The sequence below is a fragment of the Marmota flaviventris genome, chromosome 10, assembly GCF_047511675.1.
Source record: "Marmota flaviventris isolate mMarFla1 chromosome 10, mMarFla1.hap1, whole genome shotgun sequence".
NCBI classification, from domain to species: domain Eukaryota; kingdom Metazoa; phylum Chordata; class Mammalia; order Rodentia; family Sciuridae; genus Marmota; species Marmota flaviventris.
Genome location: NC_092507.1, coordinates 113,246,605 through 113,267,703, shown reverse-complemented (window position 1 = coordinate 113,267,703; position 21,099 = coordinate 113,246,605). Strand labels below are relative to the sequence as shown.

General features: G+C 45.1%; 2 protein-coding genes across 7 annotated transcripts; both read left to right on the top strand.

Moving 5' to 3' along the window:
* Positions 1–273: 273 nt before the first annotated feature.
* Ufc1 (ubiquitin-fold modifier conjugating enzyme 1) lies at positions 274–13,874 on the top strand. Of its 3 annotated transcripts, none has more exons than XM_071618249.1 (6): positions 274–441; positions 12,152–12,219; positions 12,455–12,518; positions 12,859–12,935; positions 13,153–13,243; positions 13,440–13,874. In XM_071618249.1, the coding sequence occupies exons 1-6, from the start codon at positions 379–381 to the stop codon at positions 13,518–13,520; spliced, it is 444 nt and encodes a 147-aa protein (XP_071474350.1). In that variant the 5' UTR covers positions 274–378; the 3' UTR covers positions 13,521–13,874. The 3 variants fall into 3 exon arrangements, with proteins under 3 accessions (XP_071474350.1, XP_027806520.1, XP_027806521.1); XM_027950719.2 differs by lacking the exon at positions 274–441 and adding an exon at positions 9,587–9,781; XM_027950720.2 differs by lacking the exon at positions 274–441 and adding an exon at positions 9,741–9,825.
* Usp21 (ubiquitin specific peptidase 21) lies at positions 13,821–20,749 on the top strand. Of its 4 annotated transcripts, XM_071618247.1 has the most exons (13): positions 14,690–14,741; positions 15,486–16,117; positions 16,869–16,928; positions 17,086–17,206; positions 17,425–17,536; positions 17,725–17,880; positions 18,638–18,702; positions 18,953–19,056; positions 19,238–19,324; positions 19,604–19,675; positions 19,898–20,012; positions 20,097–20,211; positions 20,409–20,749. In XM_071618247.1, the coding sequence occupies exons 1-13, from the start codon at positions 14,690–14,692 to the stop codon at positions 20,497–20,499; spliced, it is 1,782 nt and encodes a 593-aa protein (XP_071474348.1). In that variant the 3' UTR covers positions 20,500–20,749. The 4 variants fall into 4 exon arrangements, with proteins under 4 accessions (XP_027806512.2, XP_027806516.2, XP_071474347.1 ...); XM_027950715.2 differs by lacking the exons at positions 14,690–14,741; positions 19,604–19,675; positions 20,097–20,211; positions 20,409–20,749 and adding exons at positions 13,917–14,672; positions 19,457–19,603 and having other exon boundaries at positions 15,497–16,117; positions 18,953–19,095; positions 19,898–19,980; XM_027950711.2 differs by lacking the exons at positions 14,690–14,741; positions 19,898–20,012; positions 20,097–20,211; positions 20,409–20,749 and adding an exon at positions 13,821–13,907 and having other exon boundaries at positions 15,497–16,117; positions 18,953–19,095; positions 19,604–19,891.
* Positions 20,750–21,099: the final 350 nt, after the last annotated feature.

Below are 21,099 nucleotides of genomic sequence, written 5' to 3'. Positions count from 1 at the left end.
GGCAAGCTGGCAACGCAGGTTTTTCTTGACGACGGCTTTGGGGCGGTAGTAAAGGGAGGGGAACTGTAGCATTCTTGAGTATGGAAACATTGGTGGCGCCCGAGCTGGCTGGTGTGGACTTCCAGACCCACTGAAAGACTGGGACTGGCAGCCATGACACATAAGGGCGGAATAGCACTGGGGTTGGATTGCCTCGTGAACTCGGGTGAAGGGTCAAGATCTGGATTTGACCTTTGCTCTGAGCTTCCTGGTCACCCGGACGTTCTGTAAACCCGGACTGTAGCAGAAAGCGCAGCCCAGACGCGCTCTCGGAATTCATTCTTTCATCATTTGCCTTTTGAACACCCGCTTCCTGTAAGGAAGTGTCGCCTGAGCCGAATGGTGAAGGACTGTTGGGAATTGATTGGGGCAGGCGGGCAGCGTCGGGGGGAGGTGGCGCAGGTACGTTCTGCAGCTGCCCACAGCCTGCTAGGGCTAAAGGAAGAAGCACTAAGGGCCTAGGGATATAGCTCAGTTGGTTGTGTGCTTACCCTGCATGCACGAGGCCCTGGGTCCAACTCTCAGCACCACCACCAAAAAAAAAAAAAAAAAAAAGCAGTAAGGAAAGGGAGGGACTGGATTACACAAGGCCTTATAAGTTGATTTTGCCCTAAGGGCGATGAAGAGCCTTTGAAGGGTCTTTGCGGAGGGGGTGACCAGTTACATTTGGATTTTAGAAAAATCACTGTTTGCCTGTGCGGGAATGGTGAGTCGAGTCTGCAGACCCAGCTACTTGGGAAGCTGAGGAAGGAGCCCAGGAGTTGAAAGTCATCTGAGTTTTAAAAAAGTGGTGTAGGGGGTGCTAGTGTGTAGGTGCTTAGCATACGTGAGGCTTTGGGTTCAATCCTCAGCGTCAAAATCAAAAACAAAACAGGCTTGCAATGGGGTGTAGGAGAAAAGTTACAGGTGAAGAGAACAATAGTACTGTGTCCTCTAAAAAAAAGCGTAGTGTGGATATATATTGGATTAGAGAATATAAATGTTATGATTTGAATAACTGGATAATGATGATTCCATTTTCTTTTTAGTTTGGAGTGCTAGAATGACTTTTACGTGCTTGTGGGTTATCCATTAGACCCAAAAGGTTTGAGATGTGTTTGTGTGCATATAGATAGCTGTTGGAGCCATGGGAGTGGATAAGATAACCTAGAGAGAAGAATACTTGCATTTGAGGGATGTGTTGAGGGAAGAAAGCTGAAGAGACTACACTGAGAAGGGACAAAAATAGGAAAAGAAGAAAACCGGCAGAGTGTCTAGCAATCTTGTCAATGTGTTAAAAGTAACAGAAAAATAATAGTAATAATAAAGCAACAGAAGCAGGAGAGGGTGGTGTGCACCTGTAATCATAGCAATTTGGGAGTCTGAGCAGGAGGATCACAAGTTGAAGACCACAGCCTCAGCAACTTAGACCCTGTGTCTAAATAAATAAAAAGGGCTAGGGTACAGCTCAGTAAGAGAGCACCCCTGAGTTAAATCTCCAGTGCCACCACCGAAAAAGAAAAAAGTCAGGTAGACTAAAATGTGTTCATTGAATTATGCAACAAGGTTATTTAATAAATTAGGAGAAAGCTATTTTATAGATATGTGGGGTAGAGACAAGATTGAACTGGGAAGACACAGTGTATACACACAGTTTTTCATGATACTGTGAAAAGGAGGGTAGCTGTAGGATGTTGCCGGAAGAATAATTCCAAAAACAAAGCACTTTTAGGTAACTGTGAGACAGTTAGATGGAAATGTCCTAAGAGCAGTTGAATATATAGATTTAAAACTTAGGAGAGGGCTGGAGTTGTGGCTCAGAAGTAGAGCACTAGCCTACTATGCATGAGGCTATGGGTTCAATCTTCAGCACCACATAAAAATAAAATAAAATAAATTGGAGTGGCAACCTCTATTGGTACTACTCTAGGGGGAAAAAAAAAAAAAAAAACTTAGGAGAAGAATATGCCATGAAGGGGTGAGAGGGATTACAAAATTCATCATTGGGTAGGAGATATAACTCAGTGATAAAGTATTTGCCTAGCATGCATAGGAAGAAAAAATTAACTGGAGAGTGGGCCTGGGAGAAAAGAATTATACTTTTGGTTCTATCTATCTATCTATTTATTTATTTATGTGGTAATAGGAATTGAACCCAGGGGCACTCCTCCCTACTGAGCTGCATCCCCAGCCCTTTTTATTTTTTATTTTGAGTTTTGTTAAGATTCCCAGGCTGTCCTCAAACTCGTGATCCTTCTACCTCAGCCTTCCCACTAGCTGAAATTACTGGTGTAAATTCCACCATACCTTGCTGTGCTTTTCATTTTAGGTCCATGTTTACCATTTGAATTTGTTTTGCTCTGTACGTATATTATTTTTTATAAAAAAAATTACTTTTCAAAACTCCTCTGACATAATCAGAAATTTAGAAGCATCAACATTTTAGTGGTAGTTGAAGCCATAGATTTGGATAAGCTTCCCAGAGAACAGGGGAAGGCTAAGAGGAGTGTCCTGAGGAATTCCAACACTTAAGGCACAAGTAGAAAAACTCTTGGAGAATCTTTGAAAAGGAACAGTGAAACCATGCATGGTGGCACGTACCTGTAATCCCAGCAACTTAGGAAACTGAGGAAGGAGGATCACAAATTTTGAGGCCAGCCTTAGCAGTTTATTGAGACTGTCTCAAAATAAAAGGGCTGAGGATGTGGCTCAGTGGTAGAATGTCCCCTATGTTCCATCTCTAGTACTGGAGGGTGGGGGGGAGACGGGATAAAGGATAAAAAAGAAAGAAAAAGCAAATAAGGGAAAACAAAAACTGGGAGTAGAAACTGTCAAGTGTCATGACCCCCAAAAGAGGCAGTTATGCATGGTATGCATAACATACCTATGCATTTCATGGTATGCATAGGTATGACGGGGTGACCAGCACCCCAACAGAGCAGGTTCCTGCCCAGTGTGAGCCACAGGGGAAATAAAAAGTCTGGAATAATTAGTAAGAAATAATATAAAGCCGTGGCTGAGGCTGTAGCTCTGTGGTGGAGCACTTGCCTCGCGTTGTGAGGCACTGGGTTCGATCCTTAGCACCACATAAAAATAAATAAATAAAGATATTTTTTTAAAAAAGACAAAGATTAGATTTAAAAAGTGGAGCACCTGATGGATCTTCCAGTCCTGATAGGAACTGGGACTGAAGAACTGAAAAAGGGCTCCTGATTCTTTATTTAAGAAGGAGTACATCAAAGGCAGGGATAAGGTTTCAGTGGGAGGAGTCTTGTTTTGGCACTTGCTCCTGGGGTGTGTGGCAGGGATCTTGTGATAAACGGGTTGATTGGCATCTGGCAAGTTACATCCATCTTCAGGAGGCAAAAGGGATCTGAAGGAGCTTCTTCACAAAAAAACAGGATAGGGGTGAGGACAAGCAGGCTGTGCTTGAACTTGAGCAGTGAACTAGAACTGGGCGCCAACGTGTATGAGCATTCTCACATCAGGGGGTTCAGCCTGGGAGTTCCCAAGACCAAGCTTCCTTGCCTAATAGCTCGAACATCACTCAGTGCATCCACGGTTCATACATGGCTTCCCACAAATAGGGAAGGAGTTTTTAGCTCCAAACACAGGTTTCTTGAAGATCATCACAAGAGTCAACTCCAGACCTTAAAACTCCCCAAGAGCCATTGGGCAATCCAGCCTCCTTGCTATTCCACCTTATCCTTCATGTCTGCCAGTTCCAATCTTGCAGTGGATTTTCAAATTGACACCAGCTGGGTCTGATGCCATAGTTCTTACCACAAGGCCAGCCTAGCAATTTAGCAAGACCCTAAATTTTTTTAAAAGGATGTAGCTCAGTAATAAAGCGCCCCTGGGTTCAATCCCAAGTACCACAAAAAGAAAGAAATGGTGAAGAACTTGAAAACAGGAGTATAAGTTGAAGTTAAGAAGGCCAAGAACTAACCACATATTTAATGGGTTTTCCCCAAAACCACCCAGGATGATCATAAATGTTGTACTACTCTAGGGGGGAAAAAAAAAAACTTAGGAGAAGAATATGCCATGAAGGGGTGAGAGGGATTACAAAATTCATCATTGGGTAGGTGCCAATGTCCTTAGGAGGACGGCTGAAGGAAAGTAAAGCCAGATAGCACACATTTCAAAAAAAGAAGATTTTTCTGCAAAAGGATGGAAACACAATAGCCTAAAAGTATCAATGGGTAGCAAAGATAAGGCTAACACTCTGCCATCCCTATATGACTGGCAAAATAAACAGTCTCTAGAAGGTTGAAGGGAAGAGATAATTCATTTATAAGTCAGAGGCTGGGGTTGAACTCAGAGGTGTAATGTGGGCTTGCACCAGCTTGTGAGTTCAAACCCTGGCACCTAAAACAACAAAAAGTCAAAATCAAAAATTTCTTCCCCACCTCTGAGTATTTTTCCCCTCTATAGCCACTGAAACTTCCTTTGTAAACAATCTCCCCTATATCCTTTCCTTGCAGATTGCTCATTAGTTCTTCCTAAAGGAATAGTCATCAGGTCAGAGGTAGTTGTGATGTATGGAAGGGGAATGTGTCCCTCAAAACTTACAGAGGACTTGGGCAATTTATTTATTTTTGTATACTGGGGATTGAACCCAGATGTGTGTTACCTCAGAGCCACAACCCCAGCCTTCATTTGATAATTTATTTAGTCTCTGGGAATACAGGCTTGCACCGCTCACTGCACCCAGGTTGAGATCATTGTGCCAGTAAAGAGCTGAGCAGATTTCCTGGAGTGGAATGGAGTAAGTACTAACAAGGAGCAACCACATAAAGGTGGACACTCATGCTCATTACTGAGAAAAATATTTCACCGTTTTGGGTTTTTTGTTAGCCGCAGCCAGACAACTACTCCTCCTTGGCTTATACTATACATGATCTGTATAGTCAAAAGAAAAACCTAATTTCTTGCCTTGTGTGTTTATCCTGCCCTCTCACTGGGATTACAGGCACACACCACTGCCTAGCCAGAAAAATCTCTCTATAACTTCAGTTTGTTAGTCCTGTTTTGTATCTACTTGTCCCAGTCTATCAGTCTATGCTGCTTCTCTGCTTCACCAGATTAATATTTTTTCATACCAAGCATTCCCTTAAAGAAGTCTGTATTCTGTTAGCTCATTGTCACAAGTAGTTTCATGACCCTTCCATGCACATTCTGATCCTTGTGTTCTGCCAGGGCTTTACTCCCACTCTCCCCACTTTGCTGAGGATTGAATTCAGGGCTTCACATGTTAATCAAGCACTCTACCTCCAAGCTACTCCCCCAGGCTTGGACTTTATTCTTTAATTCTGTTTGTGGTACTGAAGATGGAATCCAGGGCCTCAAGCTCTGGTGCTTGTTAGGCAAGTGTTCTACCACTGAGTTACATCCCCCGCCCTGGGCTTTGTTCGAATGTTGTCCTACAGGGACTTAATAACCTGCCAATCTGCTGTATTTTTTGGTTCCCATTAACTAAGCTGCTCCAGTTACTCATTTTAACTCAGGCATCATACCAACTCCTAATTTCAGTGAATGTTCAAAACTAGCTGTAAGCCTTTCTGGTGTCTCCTTGCTCCTGAATGGAAGCATAGTGGCCAAATTCGTTTGTTGAATCCTAATGATCTGCCATCCAAAAGTCTATTTAACTTGTTCCCTTTGATTAATTCCCCAGCTCTGGCACTAATTTGGGCAAGTTCTTAACCCAGCTTCCTTTCTCATCTGAGAAAGAAGGAAATATAATATCCACCTCAGAAGTATTATTTATGTTAAATAATGTATATAAAGTGTTATCACAGGGCCTAGTACTTGGAAAATATTATCTGTTTATTATTTTTAAATAATATACATATAAACAATTTTCATCACGTTTCAGCAATTCAACATGCTTTTTATCAACAACTCTATGCTGCCCCCATGGGGATGACTTGATCCAAGACAGTGATTATTTTAAAAGTCGTTATAAAAACAGCCCTGTCTCATCAATTTCACCAGCTAATTAGAATTTAATTTTCCTTTGATTGGTTGTTCAATTAAGTAAAAATTACCTTATATTCTAATTCTTTCTTTTCCACCTTTCTTAAATAACATCAGAAAAACTGGCAGAGTTTTCTGAAAGCAAGGTATACTGCCTCTATGATGTTCTCATCTGCTAATCTAGTTACATTGGCAAGAAAGGAAAATTAACTGGGTGTGGTGGCACACACCTGTAATACCAGCAACTAGAGAGGCCAAGGCAGGAGGATCCCAAATTCCATGTCAGCCTCAGCAACCCAGATCCTGTTTCAGAATCTCAAAATAAACATGAAAAAGAGCTGGGGGTGTAGCTCCATGGTAGAGTATCCCTGGGCTCAATCCCCATTACTGCCAAGGAAGGGGGGGGGGAGGTCATTTATTTAGTCAATATATGTTAAGCATTTATTGTGATACTCATATAGCATAAGAAAATCAGTGGTAAACAAAACAGATAAGGTCTGTTTTTGTGGTGCTCACCATCTACATGGGTGTACAAATGTTAGAGTCTGTAAACAAGTCTGGATGGCGCCTGGCAAAATGCCAGAGGGAGTGGTTTGTGAAGTAACGCCATCGAGCCATTAAGTGTGGAGATTCCTTATTGGTTGACTGATGTATCTAGTTTATGTTAATTAGATAAGCTGTGTGGAATGCATAAATACCCCTCCTGTCCTACAATAAACGGCTCCTACTCCTGCTGTATCAACATACACAAGTTATTCGTCACCCCCCGGTTATTTTGCCCAGCAGCCGGACTGCGGCATACAAATATAAAATTCTAAATTGAGATAGGTGCTATGAAGGAAAAGAATAGAATGTTGTGACAGAAAAATTAATAATCAGTGGAAGTTTCTCTTTAAGGAGGTGCAGTCTGAAAGACAAGAGGCCAACCACCTTGAGCCACAGGAGTGTTGTAGGCTGAGCAAAGGATACCTGCAAAAGGTTTGAAGGAAAGGTAGAGCTGACAATTTGGGGGACTAAGTCATATGGTAATGAACCATTTTTGAGGGATTCTGGAGATCATTGATTTTTAATCTTACTGCTAATAAATCACTGTGTGTGTGTTTCTGGGGTTTTAACCCCAGGGGCCTTCTACCACTGAACCACATTCCCAGACCATTTTTTGTTTCTTATTCTGAGGCAAGGTCTCACTAAATTGTTCGTGCTGGCCTAAAACGTGAGATCTTGAGATCAGCCTCCCAAGTAGCTGGGATTACAGGTATATGCCATCGCACCCAACTCATAAATCACTATTTATTTATTTTTTTTTTGGTGCTGGGGATCGAACCCTGGCCTTGTGCATGTGAGGCAAACACTCTACCAACTGAGCTATATTCCCAGACCCCACAAATCACTCTTTAATAACCATTAAAACTTTACTAAGAATCAATAATCTTAGTTTTTTGACTTTCATAATCCCCATCTAGAATTTTCCTCTGTGAAAATGTAGATGTTTGCAGCATTGTTTCTCCACTTATCTAAAGGGATACTGATTTCATTTCATTTACGTAATATTGCCGATTTCTGGAATACTATGTGTCCAAGCTCAGTACTCTAAATTCATTTAAAATGCCAAGAATTTTGTCATTGCCGTTCAGAGAGGTGGCACATACCTGTTATCCTAGTGATTTGGGAGGCTGAGGCAGGAAAACTGCAAATCAGGGCCAGCCTCAGCAACTTAGACCTGTGTCAAAAAAAGAAACAAAACAACAACAAAAAACTGGGTTTGTAGCTCAGTATAATCACCCCTTGGCTTCAATCCCCAGTACCTTAAAAAAAAAAAAAAAAAAGTCCAGCTACTCAATAGACTGAAGCAGGAGACTCATGTTTTAGACTAGCCTGGCAACTTAGACAAGGGCTGGGGATGTAGCTCAGCATAGAGTGATAAACCCAGCGTAATTCCACTTTAAGATTGGGAGCCATCTCATCATAAAGTCACAAAAAGTTAATTTCTGTTTTACTATAAATTACTGCGATTTCTAACTTGCTTGGAATGCCTGCCTGTGCCTTGAACTCAACCATGCCTGGCTTTTCCTGACCAGATAACAGCCCTCTCTGAAACCTTAGCAGCGCCTCATAAATTCTGGTATTGGGATCTAAATTTACTCCCTAACTTGAAATGTTGAACCATTTAGATCATTAACCTACTATCTGCGTGTCAAAATCCTGTTATCTGTAAGTCTCAATACACCCCCCCCCCCTTTTGAAACTTTTTGTGCTATAAAACCACGCTCCTAGAGAGCTGAGGTACTGTCCTCTAACCCACGGATTTCTGACAAGACAGTCCTGGCTGGCCAGAATTACAAGCTTGCTTTAATTTGATTTAAAATTGGAATAGGTGGTCTTTACTTTGAGTCGTGGTTTAACAAAGAGCATCCCTGGGTTCAAACCCCAGTGCTAAGCGGGGCGGGGGGGGGGGGGGGAAGAGTGGGAAAAGGAAAGAAACTGATAGACAAAAAAGAAAATAGGGGTGGAAAACTGTCATTTCAAGGAACACAGAAAAGCATTTGGGAAAAAAACAACATCCATTTGTGACTTTAAAAACAAAACAAAACTCTAAACACTAGAAATACAAGGGAACTTTCTCAACATGATTAAAGATATCTATGAAAAAACTTGCAGCTAATGTCATACTGGAAAGATTGAGTTTCTCCCTAACATAAGGACAGACAAAGATGTCTACTCTCAACATTTGTGTGCACTATTGTACTGAAAGTTTCAGCCAGGGCAATTAGACAAGATACAAAATGCTCATCACATTAATAGATGGACTATAGAATTTGATGAATTATAGAATTGGATCTAGAATTACTACCACAGGTTGGACTGATTCACTTAAGATATTTAAAGCCAAAATTAATGTGTTTAAATTTTAAGACTAACTGAAGATAAAAAAATTTTGCAAAGGATGACTGAGATCTTATTGTGTGCCTCACATTGGGTATAGAGAGACATTCTTTACTGGTTAATTACCAAAAATGTCTAGTGCTCAACCAGTGGATACCTGTTCTAGGATAGACTAAGGCAAGTCTTCTGGTAACTTCTAAAGTCCTTTTAACTTACTAATAATTCTCTAATTCGATTATATTAATCCTTCAGGGCAGGGACTGTATATTATACATTGATTTTGCATGGTTTCTTTTAATTATGAGTTCAACACACTTATATTGGATAACTGCTTTGGCCTCTGGTACTCAGCTGGACAATATGTAAGGTAAGGAAGCTTTGAAGCAGAATTGCATGTTTTAGGAAGGCAGTTCCTACAACGGTGCCTAGAAGAGCCTGAAGTTGGAAAAACGCTCCAGGTTTGGGAAGGCCTCCGGGATCGTTTTTCTTGATTGCTTCTTCTGAGCATGAACGGAAGTCCCTCTCCGGGCTGTCTCTGGTGATTTAGTGATAGGTGACATATTCAGGAAAGAGCAATCCGTTTCTATTTCGTTCTTCCTGACGCATCACAAGCGGGTAATCAGATAGCAAATTTTTCTTCCTTACAAGAAAAAAAAGACTGCATTCAGAAAAGTCTAAGGCAACCCTACTCCTCCTCTTCCCATAGTAAAGATGGCGGCGCCTGAGCGTAAGTTACAGACAACACCACTTCCGCATTACTCTTGCGCCCTGATCCAAGATGGCGGACGAGGCCACACGGCGTGTTGTGTCTGAGATTCCAGTGCTGAAAACTAATGCCGGACCCCGAGATCGGGAGTTGTGGGTGCAGCGACTAAAGGAGGAATACCAGTCTCTTATCCGGGTCAGTTGTGCTTTATGATCGACCGCGTAGCAAAGGGCTTGCAGGTAATCAGGTGTTCTCAGAAATAGGCTCCGTGTGGAAGCCGCTTCCGGTTTTTAATTTTAACTTCTAAATTCAGAGAAATGGGACGGTTTGCTGGGCTGGGTGGTTTAGGAAGGATGACGGGAAGTAAGCTGGAAAGAAAGACTCAGATTAGTAAAAGTGGGACTATATCTTATAGCTAAAGACAGCAGTATTTTAAGCTTACACCTACCCGGAAGGTGACGTGTCTCTCCTGCTCCAGGTGTTTGTCCTAGGGGATGTAAAAGTGGTGGTCAGAAGTATTTGTTGGGCCCTTAAATCCCAACGCAACTCTCTGCTCCCTCTTTCATTCTCGTAACGAAGAAAAACACGTTAAGACTGAAAATTCAAGTAGGTGTTAGTTGTAGAGAGTTGGATAGAATGTCTCTCTATACCCAATGTGAGGCACACAATAGTTGGATAACTATTTTAGAAATAGTTAGAAATGAGCCATCTTCTCAGCTAATCTTCCTATTATGGAAAGGGAAGAAAATCTTTCATAGTGTTCTCAGCAGATATCCTACTCATGTATTCATTCAGTGTGTGTGTGTGTGTGTGTGTGTGTGTGTAAAATCTCAATATCATTATTGTCCCTTGGGTCTAAAAAGGGGAAACAAAACCGAGTAAGGAGGAGCCCACTGTGGTAGACAGAAACAATATCATACAGTGTTTAAATAGAAAGAAATGGCCAGGATGGTCTGAGAGCATGAGAAGCAATATCTAATCGAGCTTGAGTTTGGTCAAGGAAGGCTTCCTGAGAACAGTAATGTTTGGGCTGAGATTTAAAGGAAAATATAAGTAAGGCTAATAGAACATAAGGGTCGGAGAAGGATGCTTAAAACATGAGAACATCATAAGCAAAGGAATATAAGCTCTATGTGGCATGATGTTTATAAAGAAACAAATAGTTCAGAGTTGCTAGAGATTCAGATAGAAGCAGGAAGTAAACAAGGCTGGAGAGATAGATTTGAGCACTTGAATTTTATTTTGTGGTACTAGGGATTGAACCCTAGGGCACTCTACCACTGAGTGACATCCTCAGCCATCGCTCCCCGCTTTATTTTTTTATTTATTTTTAATCTTTTTTGTGGTGCTGGGGATTGAACCCAGGGCCTTGTGCATGTGAGGCAAGCACTCTACTGACTGAGCTATATCCCCAGCCCCCTTTTTATTTTTTATTTTGGGACAAGATCTCTGTAAGTTGCACAGGCTGGCCTACAACTTGCCTTCCTCCTGCCTTTGTCTCCCCAAATAGCTGGGATTATAAGTGTGTGCCACCCATCACTCTAGTTTGAATTTTATTTGGAGGTGTTGGGATGCCTTTAAAGGATTTTAAGCTGATGAGTAACATGACCAGATTTGGGTGTAGGTCAGTGACACAGAGAAAAATACAATTGACCAGGGGTAAGGTTAAAGGTAGAAGAAAAGTTAGGAGGTTGTCATTAATCCAAGTGAAAGAAAGATGACGATCTAAATGAGGCAGTGTGGTCATAATAGAAAGGAGAGGTAGATTTGAAGAATATCTAGCCAGGCATGTGTGCCACACACGCCTATCATTCCAACTACACAGGAGGCTAAGCCAGGAGGGTCACAAGTTCGGGACCAGCTTCAGCAATTTAGTGAGGCAATAAGCAATTTAGTGAGATCCTGTCTCAAAAATAAAAAGGACTGGGGACATAGCTTAGTAGTAAAGTGGCTCTGAGTTAAATCCCCAGTATCAAAAAAGTCAAGGATAATTCCCAGATTTTTGGCTTCAGTGACTAAGTGAATGCTAACACCTCAACCTGAGATTGAGAATGCAGGATGAGAAACAGGTCTGAAGAAATACTGTAAATACCAGGTGGAAGTGCCAGGTTTCAGGTATATTCAAATTAAAGGTCGAAATTTGAAGATACAGTTGTATACTTAAGTCCAAATTTCTGAGGAAAGATCTGGACTAAAAATAAAAGATCTGGTAGTTATCAGCATGTGGGTGCTAGTGGAATCCAGGACTGCTTAAGGCCCTCCAGGAAGGGAGTATACCATAAGGTGAGTTGTGGGCTGAGGGCAGATACTATCAGAAATAAGAAAAGAATCCAGATGATATCTTTACATCTTTTGTGCCTGTTAAATTGAATGGAACCCAAGTCTTCTATTCTTTGCTCTGGGCAAGTCCCCAACTTACCAGGGTAGCCTTGTCTTTAGTTTTACTTACATCATAAAAATTTGGTAAACGTACTGAGAGAGAAGTAATCATAGTTTTCTTTTGTGGGGAGAGGGAATGCCCGTGGCTCCAATTTTCCCCTCAAAGATTTCATTCTCTGCTTTTAGTATGTGGAGAACAACAAGAATGCAGACAATGATTGGTTCCGTCTGGAGTCCAACAAGGAAGGTACCCGGTAGGTATACCCTCTTGGGAGGTGGGGGATGGGAGTCTTACCTGGCTTTTGCAGTTTGGTATCCCAAAATCCACTGCTGGAACTGCCTTGTGTCAGGTTAGCTATCTGCAATTCTATAGCCCCAGATTTCCCCAACTCCTGTCTGCATGAGTCTCCCAGGTTAGCCCTAAGCCAAGATGTCATTTGAGTAAGAGAGGGATGGGCAAATTTAACTGAGGTTTGGTCTTTATTACAGGTGGTTTGGAAAATGCTGGTACATCCATGACCTCCTCAAATATGAGTTTGACATCGAATTTGATGTAAGTGTGATGAAGTGGGAAATATGAAGATTAGTAGAAGGGGAGAGATCAGAAGACTATTAACAAGCTAACCTTTCTTGAAGAAACCAAAGAAAACTTTACAAATGGGAGGGGAAAGTTGAGGTTTGAAGCAAGCATTAGTTATAGCTTTTAATCTCCATATCAGGAATCCTGGCATGTCGAAGCTGCTGGGGAATTTTGCTGAACATTTCAATTCAACCAAGAAATGTGTGGGAAGATTAAAGAGAGAGAGAAAGAAAGAAAAGAAATATGTGTGTTTGATTAGAGTAGTTTCTATCTAGCCTAATTCTGTTTTATTAAGGTTCTATAATTCTTCCAGATTCCTATCACGTATCCCACTACTGCTCCAGAAATTGCAGTCCCTGAGCTGGATGGAAAAACAGCCAAGATGTACAGGTAGGACTGAAAATGAGATGGAGAAGGGCTTAGGGAAGAACTCTCAAGGCAGAAAATTTTCTGAGTCTACTCGCTTAGAAGGATTTAAGCCTGGGCAAAGTACTTAGGTGACTTTGTTCTTAGTTCTGAGCACTGGTAGTCTTCTTGTGTTCCCAGAGGCTGCTGTGCATTTTGGTGAATTTTGCATATCAATCTCTTTCTCTCATACCTCTCACAGGGGTGGCAAAATATGCCTGACTGATCACTTCAAACCCTTGTGGGCCAGGAATGTGCCCAAGTTTGGACTAGCTCATCTCATGGCCCTGGGGGTAAGTCTGGTATACTTGGTATAGGAAGGGGAGGTGTTGGGGTTAGGCCCTGGAAAAGTAACTGAGAGTAAACAAGGTAATAGTAATATCTCTTGGGCATGTTCCCCCAGAATCTCTCTCCAGGAAGGAGCTTCTGATGGAACAAGAGGCATTAACTGGGTGGTAGTAATCTCACAGGGTCTCCCTTGTATTGCAGCTGGGTCCATGGCTGGCAGTGGAAATTCCTGATCTGATTCAGAAGGGTGTGATCCAGCACAAAGAGAAATGCAACCAGTGAAGGATCCAGCCACTGAGGCAGGACAGTGGCTACGTTCCTTTCTTGTGCATCACACTTCTTACTCATCTGATCACTTCCCCCTATCGCTCTTCCACCTTTGGTTGTTTCTAAGTTACTGCAGCAGGCATTATTGATGAAAACAACACACACACAGTATTGTCACTGAATTTTTAAGTTAGGCTGCACAGTGAGGGGAAAGACTTGCTTTAGAAAATGAAGAGGCAATTTATATTCCCTTTCCAGGTAGAGCAATGGAGGCCTCAATCCTGGTGGCATAGGGAGTAGCTGAAAATGAGTACATAGTCTTTTTGATTTCTGTTGACAACCCATGAATAAAGCTGCTTCCCATGGTAACCTGTCGTTTTCGTTGGTGGCTTTTAACAGAAGGTGAGCAGCTAAAACCAGAGGCATATTGAACAGACACAGTAGGTTGGGAGGAAGTGGGGAATGGAGTATGCTTTGGTCAGGAGCTGGGGAATTAAAGAAAATCTGACTGCTCTCCTTGCTGCTGAGATCTGCTTTGTCCTTTAGCAGCATGCCATGCTTTTCCTTACTGCTTACGCCTGCAAGAAGGTTGAAGAATGGTTTTGCAGATCCAGCATTCCCTGCCCTCTAGGGATCTTCCTATCCCTTTGTGGAGTACTAGATGCTTCTCTGTTGGTCATCTGCTGTCTGGACCCAGGCCTGCATCTTGTCACTCTAGCACCCGCCCTGATCTGTGTTACAAGCTTCGCGGCCATTCTTGAATTTTCACAGGACGGGATGAAAGAAGCCTGGACCTCGGAACTTGCTTTGGAGCGATGGTTTAAAGACCACTCAGGGCAGGGCTGGGAACTAGCGGTTCTAAAGTTGGCAGCGTTTCCATGGTGTCGGCCCAGGAGCCGTGGGGGCGGGCTCACGCAAACGCAGAGGGGGAGGCAGGATTTAGAGTGTGGGTGCGCAGGCGCCTTGAGAGACTGTGAAGCTGGTGGCCGGTGGCCGGGTGGGACCAACAAAGATGGCGGCGGCCCTTGCGGCGGGAGAGCTCTGGGCAACAGCTGCGGCTAAAGCTGCAGCCCGGCCGGCGGGGGGGCTGCACGGGGGTAGGAGGGGGTGACTCTGAGCTGGAGTCTGGCCCTGGCTGGCCTCCCCTGCCACCTCGCAGGGGGACAGGTACGGGTCGGGGCGTTATGGCGGGGGAGGGGAAGCTGAGGGAAGAGTGCTCCAGACCCCAGAGGGTTCTCCACAAAGGCCGAGGCTCGTGGGGCCCTGCGGGGCCTGGGAGAACTGGGCTGGAGGGACAACATTCCTAGACCGCAGGGAATACGCCGCCGGACCCTGTAGCCAATCAGCGGTCTTGGCCTTTTTGCCCTCGAGGGGGGCGGACCCGGGTAAAACCCTGCTGTGGTGGGTGAGGTGCAGAGATTAGGGGTCAAGAGTTGTTCGTCCTGCATCTCCAGCTTTTGACCACTGAGCCCCAACACCATGTCGGAGCTCGTAGGTGGGGGAGGGAATGGGGTCGCAAATCACCCATTTAGTTTGCTTCATTTGCAACCCGGAGGGGCAGGGATTTGAGGGTGGAATCCTGTCTTTTGAGGAGTTATTCTTGCATCCATACTTGAATTTAACCACAGGACCAGGGCACACCCCACTTGACTAGCCAGGTATAAGACCTCTTTTTATGAGTTTTGGATTATTAAGACAATTGAGTAGAGACTTAGCACAGGCTTTTCAATAAAGTTGTGTTCTCTAGGGAAAGAGTGGGGGTATTGAAAGGGTCAAAGTCATGAGCTGCTATCTTTCCTTCCTTTCCTTCGTTTATTTACTCAAGGGCTACTAAGTATTTTCTTCGTGGCAAACACTCCTAGGTCCTGGGAATATAATGACTAATCTGATAGACATGATTCGTGTCTTCAGTGCATGTGCAAACTAATATGGTAGCCTAGGGTCTCATCTCCCTCCATAATTCAGATGCTGACCGCCTCTTCTCCTCCCAGGTCCAGCCTGTGGTGTCCACAATGCCCCAGGCCTCTGAGCACCGCCTGGGCAGGACCCGAGAACCACCTGTCAATGTCCAACCCCGAGTGGGATCTAAGCTACAATTTGCCCCACGGGCCCGCAGCAAGGAGCGCCGCAACCCAGCCCCTGGGCCAAACCCTATGTTAAGACCTTTGCCTCCTCGGCCAGGTCCCCCTGATGAACGGCTCAAGAAACTGGAGCTTGGACGGGGACGGACCTCAGGCCCTCGTCCCAGAGGCCCCCTTCGGGCAGATCATGGGGTTCCCCTGCCTGGCTCACCACCCCCAACTGTGGCTCTGCCCATCCCATCCCGGACCAACCTAGCCCGTTCCAAGTCTGTGAGCAGTGGGGACTTACGTCCAATGGGGATTGCCTTGGGAGGGCACCGTGGCACTGGAGAGCTGGGGGCTGCACTGAGCCGCTTGGCACTCCGGCCTGAGCCACCCACTTTGAGACGTAGCACTTCTCTCCGCCGTCTTGGGGGCTTTCCTGGACCCCCGACCCTGCTGAGCATACGGACAGAGCCCCCCACTTCCCATGGCTCCTTCCACATGATATCTGCCCGGCCCTCTGAGCCTTTCTACTCTGATGACAAGATGGTGAGGAATTGCCAACACACGTGGCCTTCCAAGCTCCTATACCTTTATGCCTCCAGCTTTCTTGTCATCATGTGATTTTCCTGTCCCTTTTTTCCCTAAGTTCCTTATAGCAATGGATCCTCTCCTCTCCCTTACTTCTGGGCCCTTCTAAACCCTTTTCTGGGTTGTCTGTGAGTCCCCAGCATGGTGTGCCATTTTGGTCCCCAGGGAATTAACCCAACTATTTAGAATACTTCTTTGGGTCCCCAGGCTCTTCCTTTCCCTTACTGCATTTTCTCTCTTAGGACTCTGCCTAGGCCTAATTAATCTCTGGAGTTGAAGAGGGGTGGGTTCAGAACATCTGAGCTAATGTGGTTGCCCATTTCCTTAGCTAAGTGAGCTAGGCTGGTTGCAGTTGGTGCCTGCAAGAGAGGGTGCAGGAAAGGGCCACGGGGGCAGGAGGGGGCTTTGGAGGTAGCAAGGTGGGGGTGAGGAGCAGCTGGGCAACCATGCCAGTGCTTGGGGAGTTGCCCCAGGAGCTGCAGCGCCGTCTAGCTGGGCAGAGGAGTAAGTGGGGAATAGGTGGGACAGCCATGGCTGAGTCTGTGGTACACTCAGCTGTGATGGGCTTACTGCTCATGACCAGTGAGGTAGGGAGACAGGGAGAGGGTAGAGTTTGGGCACGTATAGGGTGGGGGAGGCAGCAGGCAGCATGCTATTAGAAGATTAAAGTGGATATATGGGAAACTGCTGACTGTACCTGACATTTCAGGCTCATCATACGCTGCTTCTGGGCTCTGGTCATGTTGGCCTCCGAAATCTGGGAAATACAGTAAGAGCCATTCTGTTCCTCCTTTCTAAAAGGAAATGTGAAATGATATTGGGGGTGGAGAGAACTTGGGGAATTGGGGAAGGCATGTAGAAAGAGAGCACTGAAGCTCTCCTGAGTTTCCGGGAGAGATAATGGCAGTATCTCTGCTGCTTCCCAGTGCTTCCTGAATGCTGTGCTACAGTGTTTGAGCAGCACTCGGCCTCTTCGAGACTTCTGTCTACGAAGGGACTTCCGGCAAGAGGTACCTGGAGGGGGCCGAGCCCAAGAGCTTACTGAAGGTAGGACAACTCCTCCTGTTTCCTCTATTTATTTTTCCCCAAACCCCTTGCAGGTCCATCTGCCAGTGCTCAAGGCCTCCAACCCATCAGCCTAACAGTTGTATCCATTTTTTCCACTGCCTACTTTCCTAGCAGTTGTTTTCTACCCTCAGATGTCCTTTTGCCTGCGTCTTTCAGATATTAACCTTTGTTTCCCTTCCCCAATCTCACCCCAACAGCCTTTGCAGATGTGATTGGTGCCCTCTGGCACCCTGACTCCTGTGAAGCTGTGAATCCTACTCGATTCCGAGCCATCTTCCAGAAATATGTTCCCTCCTTCTCTGGATACAGGTGGGAGAGCTGGAGGGTATAGATTTCTCTCTGGTCATGTCTTGCGGGTAGTGCAATGCAGGGACCCCAGCAACATTGTTCTGAGCCTTGATGTTCTCCATCCAGGAAGTAGGAACCATGTCTGGGCAGGGGATAATGTCTGTGGACAAGGAAGGGGTCAGTTTCCCATATTATCTGTCTGGCTATAGCCAGCAGGATGCCCAGGAGTTCCTGAAACTCCTCATGGAGCGGCTGCATCTTGAAATCAACAGACGAGGTCGCCGGGCTCCACCAATCTTGGCCAATGGTCCAGCTCCCTCTCCACCTCGCCGAGGAGGGACTCTACTGGAAGAACCCGAGTTAAGGTAAGGGTTGCTTCTCCTCCCTTCTCTCCCCAATAGTTTATCAACAGTGTTCATCCTTCACAGAGTTGAGCTTGTTAAGATTAGAGATATAGGGCTGGGAATGTAACTCAGTGGTAGAGTGCTTGCCTAGCTCTCATGAGCCCTTGGGTTCAATCCCCTGTATCACCAAAAATAAATAAATAAACAAATAAATAAATATTAGAGCTGTAGGGTTCAGGGAAATGCTTTAGAATAGAAAATCATCTGAGAGGGGCTGGGATCATGGCTCAGTGGTGAAGTGCTTGCCTAGCATGCTTGGGGCACTGGGTTTGATCTTCAGCACCACATAAATGTAAAATAAAGATATTGTGTCCACTTAAAACTAAAAAATAAATATTTTTAAAAAAGAAAATCCTCTGAGAAGAAGTGTGGCAGTAGAAAAAGGCTGAGGAGTGCAGAAAGAGATAGAAGATAGTGCTAGGGAATCACAGAATCAAGAGAGGAGGGGATAATTATAACAAAGTACATAAAAAGGGCTTGAAGCCAGATGGAGGAAGACAGCATGTTCTTCCCTGGTATGTGTTCCAGTCTTTTCTTTCACCTTGGATTTCCCCAGAAATTTTCCTGAATTACTCCTTTGACTTTAACTAGATAAATTTGGAGGCAGAGTTGGGGTGTGGATGAACTACAGGGCTCTGTGGATCATTTTAGTGTGTTGGGGGTACCTTGTTTCCTGCTGTCTCATGAGTGCTCCCTACTTCTCTGATCTATGTGGTAGTGATGATGATCGAGCCAACTTAATGTGGAAGCGTTACCTGGAGCGAGAGGACAGCAAGATTGTGGGTATGAAATGTGGCAAAGCAATGGGGAAAAACTAGTTTGGGGCTTGGGCTTGGGGGAAAAATTGATTCTGTCAAGGGGTACAGGAACAAAACTGGATGATGAAGATGTGAAATGGTATGAAGAGTTTGTTAGGAGTATTGATAGTGAGAAAAGGAGAGTCATGCAAAGGGGCATAAAGAGACAGGATTTCAAGAAATCATGTCAGGCACCCAACAATGACTTTTTCTCCTGCCCCTTTGCTTCTGTCTAGACCTGTTTGTGGGCCAGTTGAAAAGTTGTCTCAAGTGCCAGGCCTGTGGGTATCGCTCCACGACCTTCGAGGTTTTTTGTGACCTGTCCCTGCCCATCCCCAAGGTGGGATTCCAGAGGATTCCAGGGGTGGAAGGAACACAGGTTCTATGATCCAAACCTACCCACCCCCAGAGTGTGGGCGGGAACCCTGTGGGTCTCTAGAGTATAACTGAAGCCTAGATTGATGAAGAGTAGGAAAAGAAAATTCAGAACATGCTGACCCTTACTTCCCCTTTTCCCCCAGAAAGGATTTGCTGGGGGCAAAGTGTCTCTGCGAGATTGTTTCAGCCTTTTCACCAAGGAAGAAGAGCTAGAGTCGGAGAATGCCCCAGTATGTGGAGGTTCACAAGGGCTATAATAAGGGTGGGAGAACTGGGGGAACTCCAAAAGAAGAAAAGGGTACACGTGTTTCCTTAGTATGGGGAATAACCATTACATGTCTGCATTCGTGTTGGGGTCTCAGATGTGTCCCGGTGCTCCAAGGGCAAAGGGATGTGGCCCAGAGGATACAGAAGTAATGGAGAACATTCTAAATTTGTGTGGTTTGGGATGTCAGAAAACCAGCTGAGGAGAGAACACATTAACTTAACACTGTTTGGCATTTATTCAGGTATGTGACCGATGTCGGCAGAAAACACGAAGTACCAAAAAGTTGACAGTACAAAGATTCCCCCGAATCCTCGTGCTCCATATCCTAATCCTCAAATTCTTACTTCACTTAGGATAACTCCCATACATTTTCTCTTTCCTCACCCTCTACGTTTGCAGAGGCTGGCCATTTGGGAATTGAATTTTTCTTAGAAAAGCCTGCCATCCAGCCTTCTCTTGGGGGAAAAAAGGGGACAGCATTTAGGGCTGCAGTTCCCCTTAGAGACCGTCCACCTCCCAAATGCTCCTTAACCAGGGCTTAGATCTGAATCGATTCTCCACCTCCCGAGGGTCCATCAAGAAAAGTTCAGTAGGTGTAGACTTCCCACTGCAGCGACTGAGCCTAGGGGACTTTGCCAGTGACAAAGCAGGTGAGTCTGGTGGGGAAGGTCCTGAGGAGCTTAGGAGGGGGGCTCACCTATGGTTATAGAACTGGATCATCTCTAACCCCATAGGAAGCCCTGTTTACCAGCTTTATGCCCTCTGCAATCACTCGGGCAGCGTCCACTATGGCCACTACACAGCCCTGTGCCGATGCCAGACTGGTTGGCATGTCTACAATGACTCTCGGTGAGAACAGCCTCCACTCCCACTGCAGCCCTGACACCCTCCCCTTCCATGTAACCCCAGGAGTGCAGAGGGCCCAGTGAAAGGAGTGGTGGGGGTCTTTCCTAATCTCTTGCTGGATTATCTGAGGTTATGTCTTGTGGGAAGCATAAAATATACAGGAATGACTACAACTCTTTCCCCATCTCCCTTTTTCTTAGTGTCTCCCCTATAAGTGAAAATCAAGTGGCATCCAGTGAAGGCTATGTGCTGTTCTACCAACTGATGCAGGAGCCAACTCGGCACCTGTGAAACCCTTTCAACACCCTTAAGCCCCAGGCTCCCCATTTACCTCAGAGACGTCTATTTTTGTGTCTTTTTAATCGGGGAGGGGGGAGGGGGTGGTTGTAGCTCCCATTATTTTTTTTATTAAAAAGTACCCTTCCACTGGAGACTCCCTTGTCTCCCAGCCCTGTGTACAGAGCTTATCAGGCCCCTGCCCATGTACAGCCCCCATACCCTCTGCAATCTCACTTTTTGTGAATAAATTTATTAAGAAAAAGTGATGTTCTTATTTGTATTTGTGCTTGGGGGTGGAAATACAGAATTGGGTCCAATTGAAATCTTCCTGGGACCCAGCTCCATATTTGAACAGGTGGGGCGCCCTCGGGGCCAAGGAGGAGGGGTGGGAGTGGAGCACGACCAAGACGTGCTTGCCCAAGCAGTGAGGGTTTTGTATTGAGAGAAGGCGGCAGGCAAATCTTGAGGTTCGTGAAGCTGCGGGGAAGCCTGAAACTGGTGCAGACACTGGGAAGACGGGTTTTGCCGAAGATGGGGGCTGCCCCTCGAGGGTGAGGCACCCAAGAACCCCTGTTGACAAACACTAGGTACGTTGCTGGGCGGCCCTAGCTC

Excerpts from the sequence above, each read along its gene's own strand:
- Ufc1 (XM_027950719.2), top strand. The coding sequence starts at position 9,659 with ATGGCGGACGAGGCCACACGGCGTGTTGTGTCTGAGATTCCAGTGCTG. Across the intron at positions 9,782-12,151 it reads AATACCAGTCTCTTATCCGG|TATGTGGAGAACAACAAGAA; the intron begins GTCAGTTGTGCT and ends CTCTGCTTTTAG. Across the intron at positions 13,244-13,439 it reads CTCATCTCATGGCCCTGGGG|CTGGGTCCATGGCTGGCAGT; the intron begins GTAAGTCTGGTA and ends CTTGTATTGCAG.
- Usp21 (XM_071618247.1), top strand. The coding sequence starts at position 14,690 with ATGGCGGGGGAGGGGAAGCTGAGGGAAGAGTGCTCCAGACCCCAGAGG. Across the intron at positions 17,881-18,637 it reads CTGGAAGAACCCGAGTTAAG|TGATGATGATCGAGCCAACT; the intron begins GTAAGGGTTGCT and ends TCTATGTGGTAG. Across the intron at positions 19,325-19,603 it reads TAGAGTCGGAGAATGCCCCA|GTATGTGACCGATGTCGGCA; the intron begins GTATGTGGAGGT and ends GCATTTATTCAG.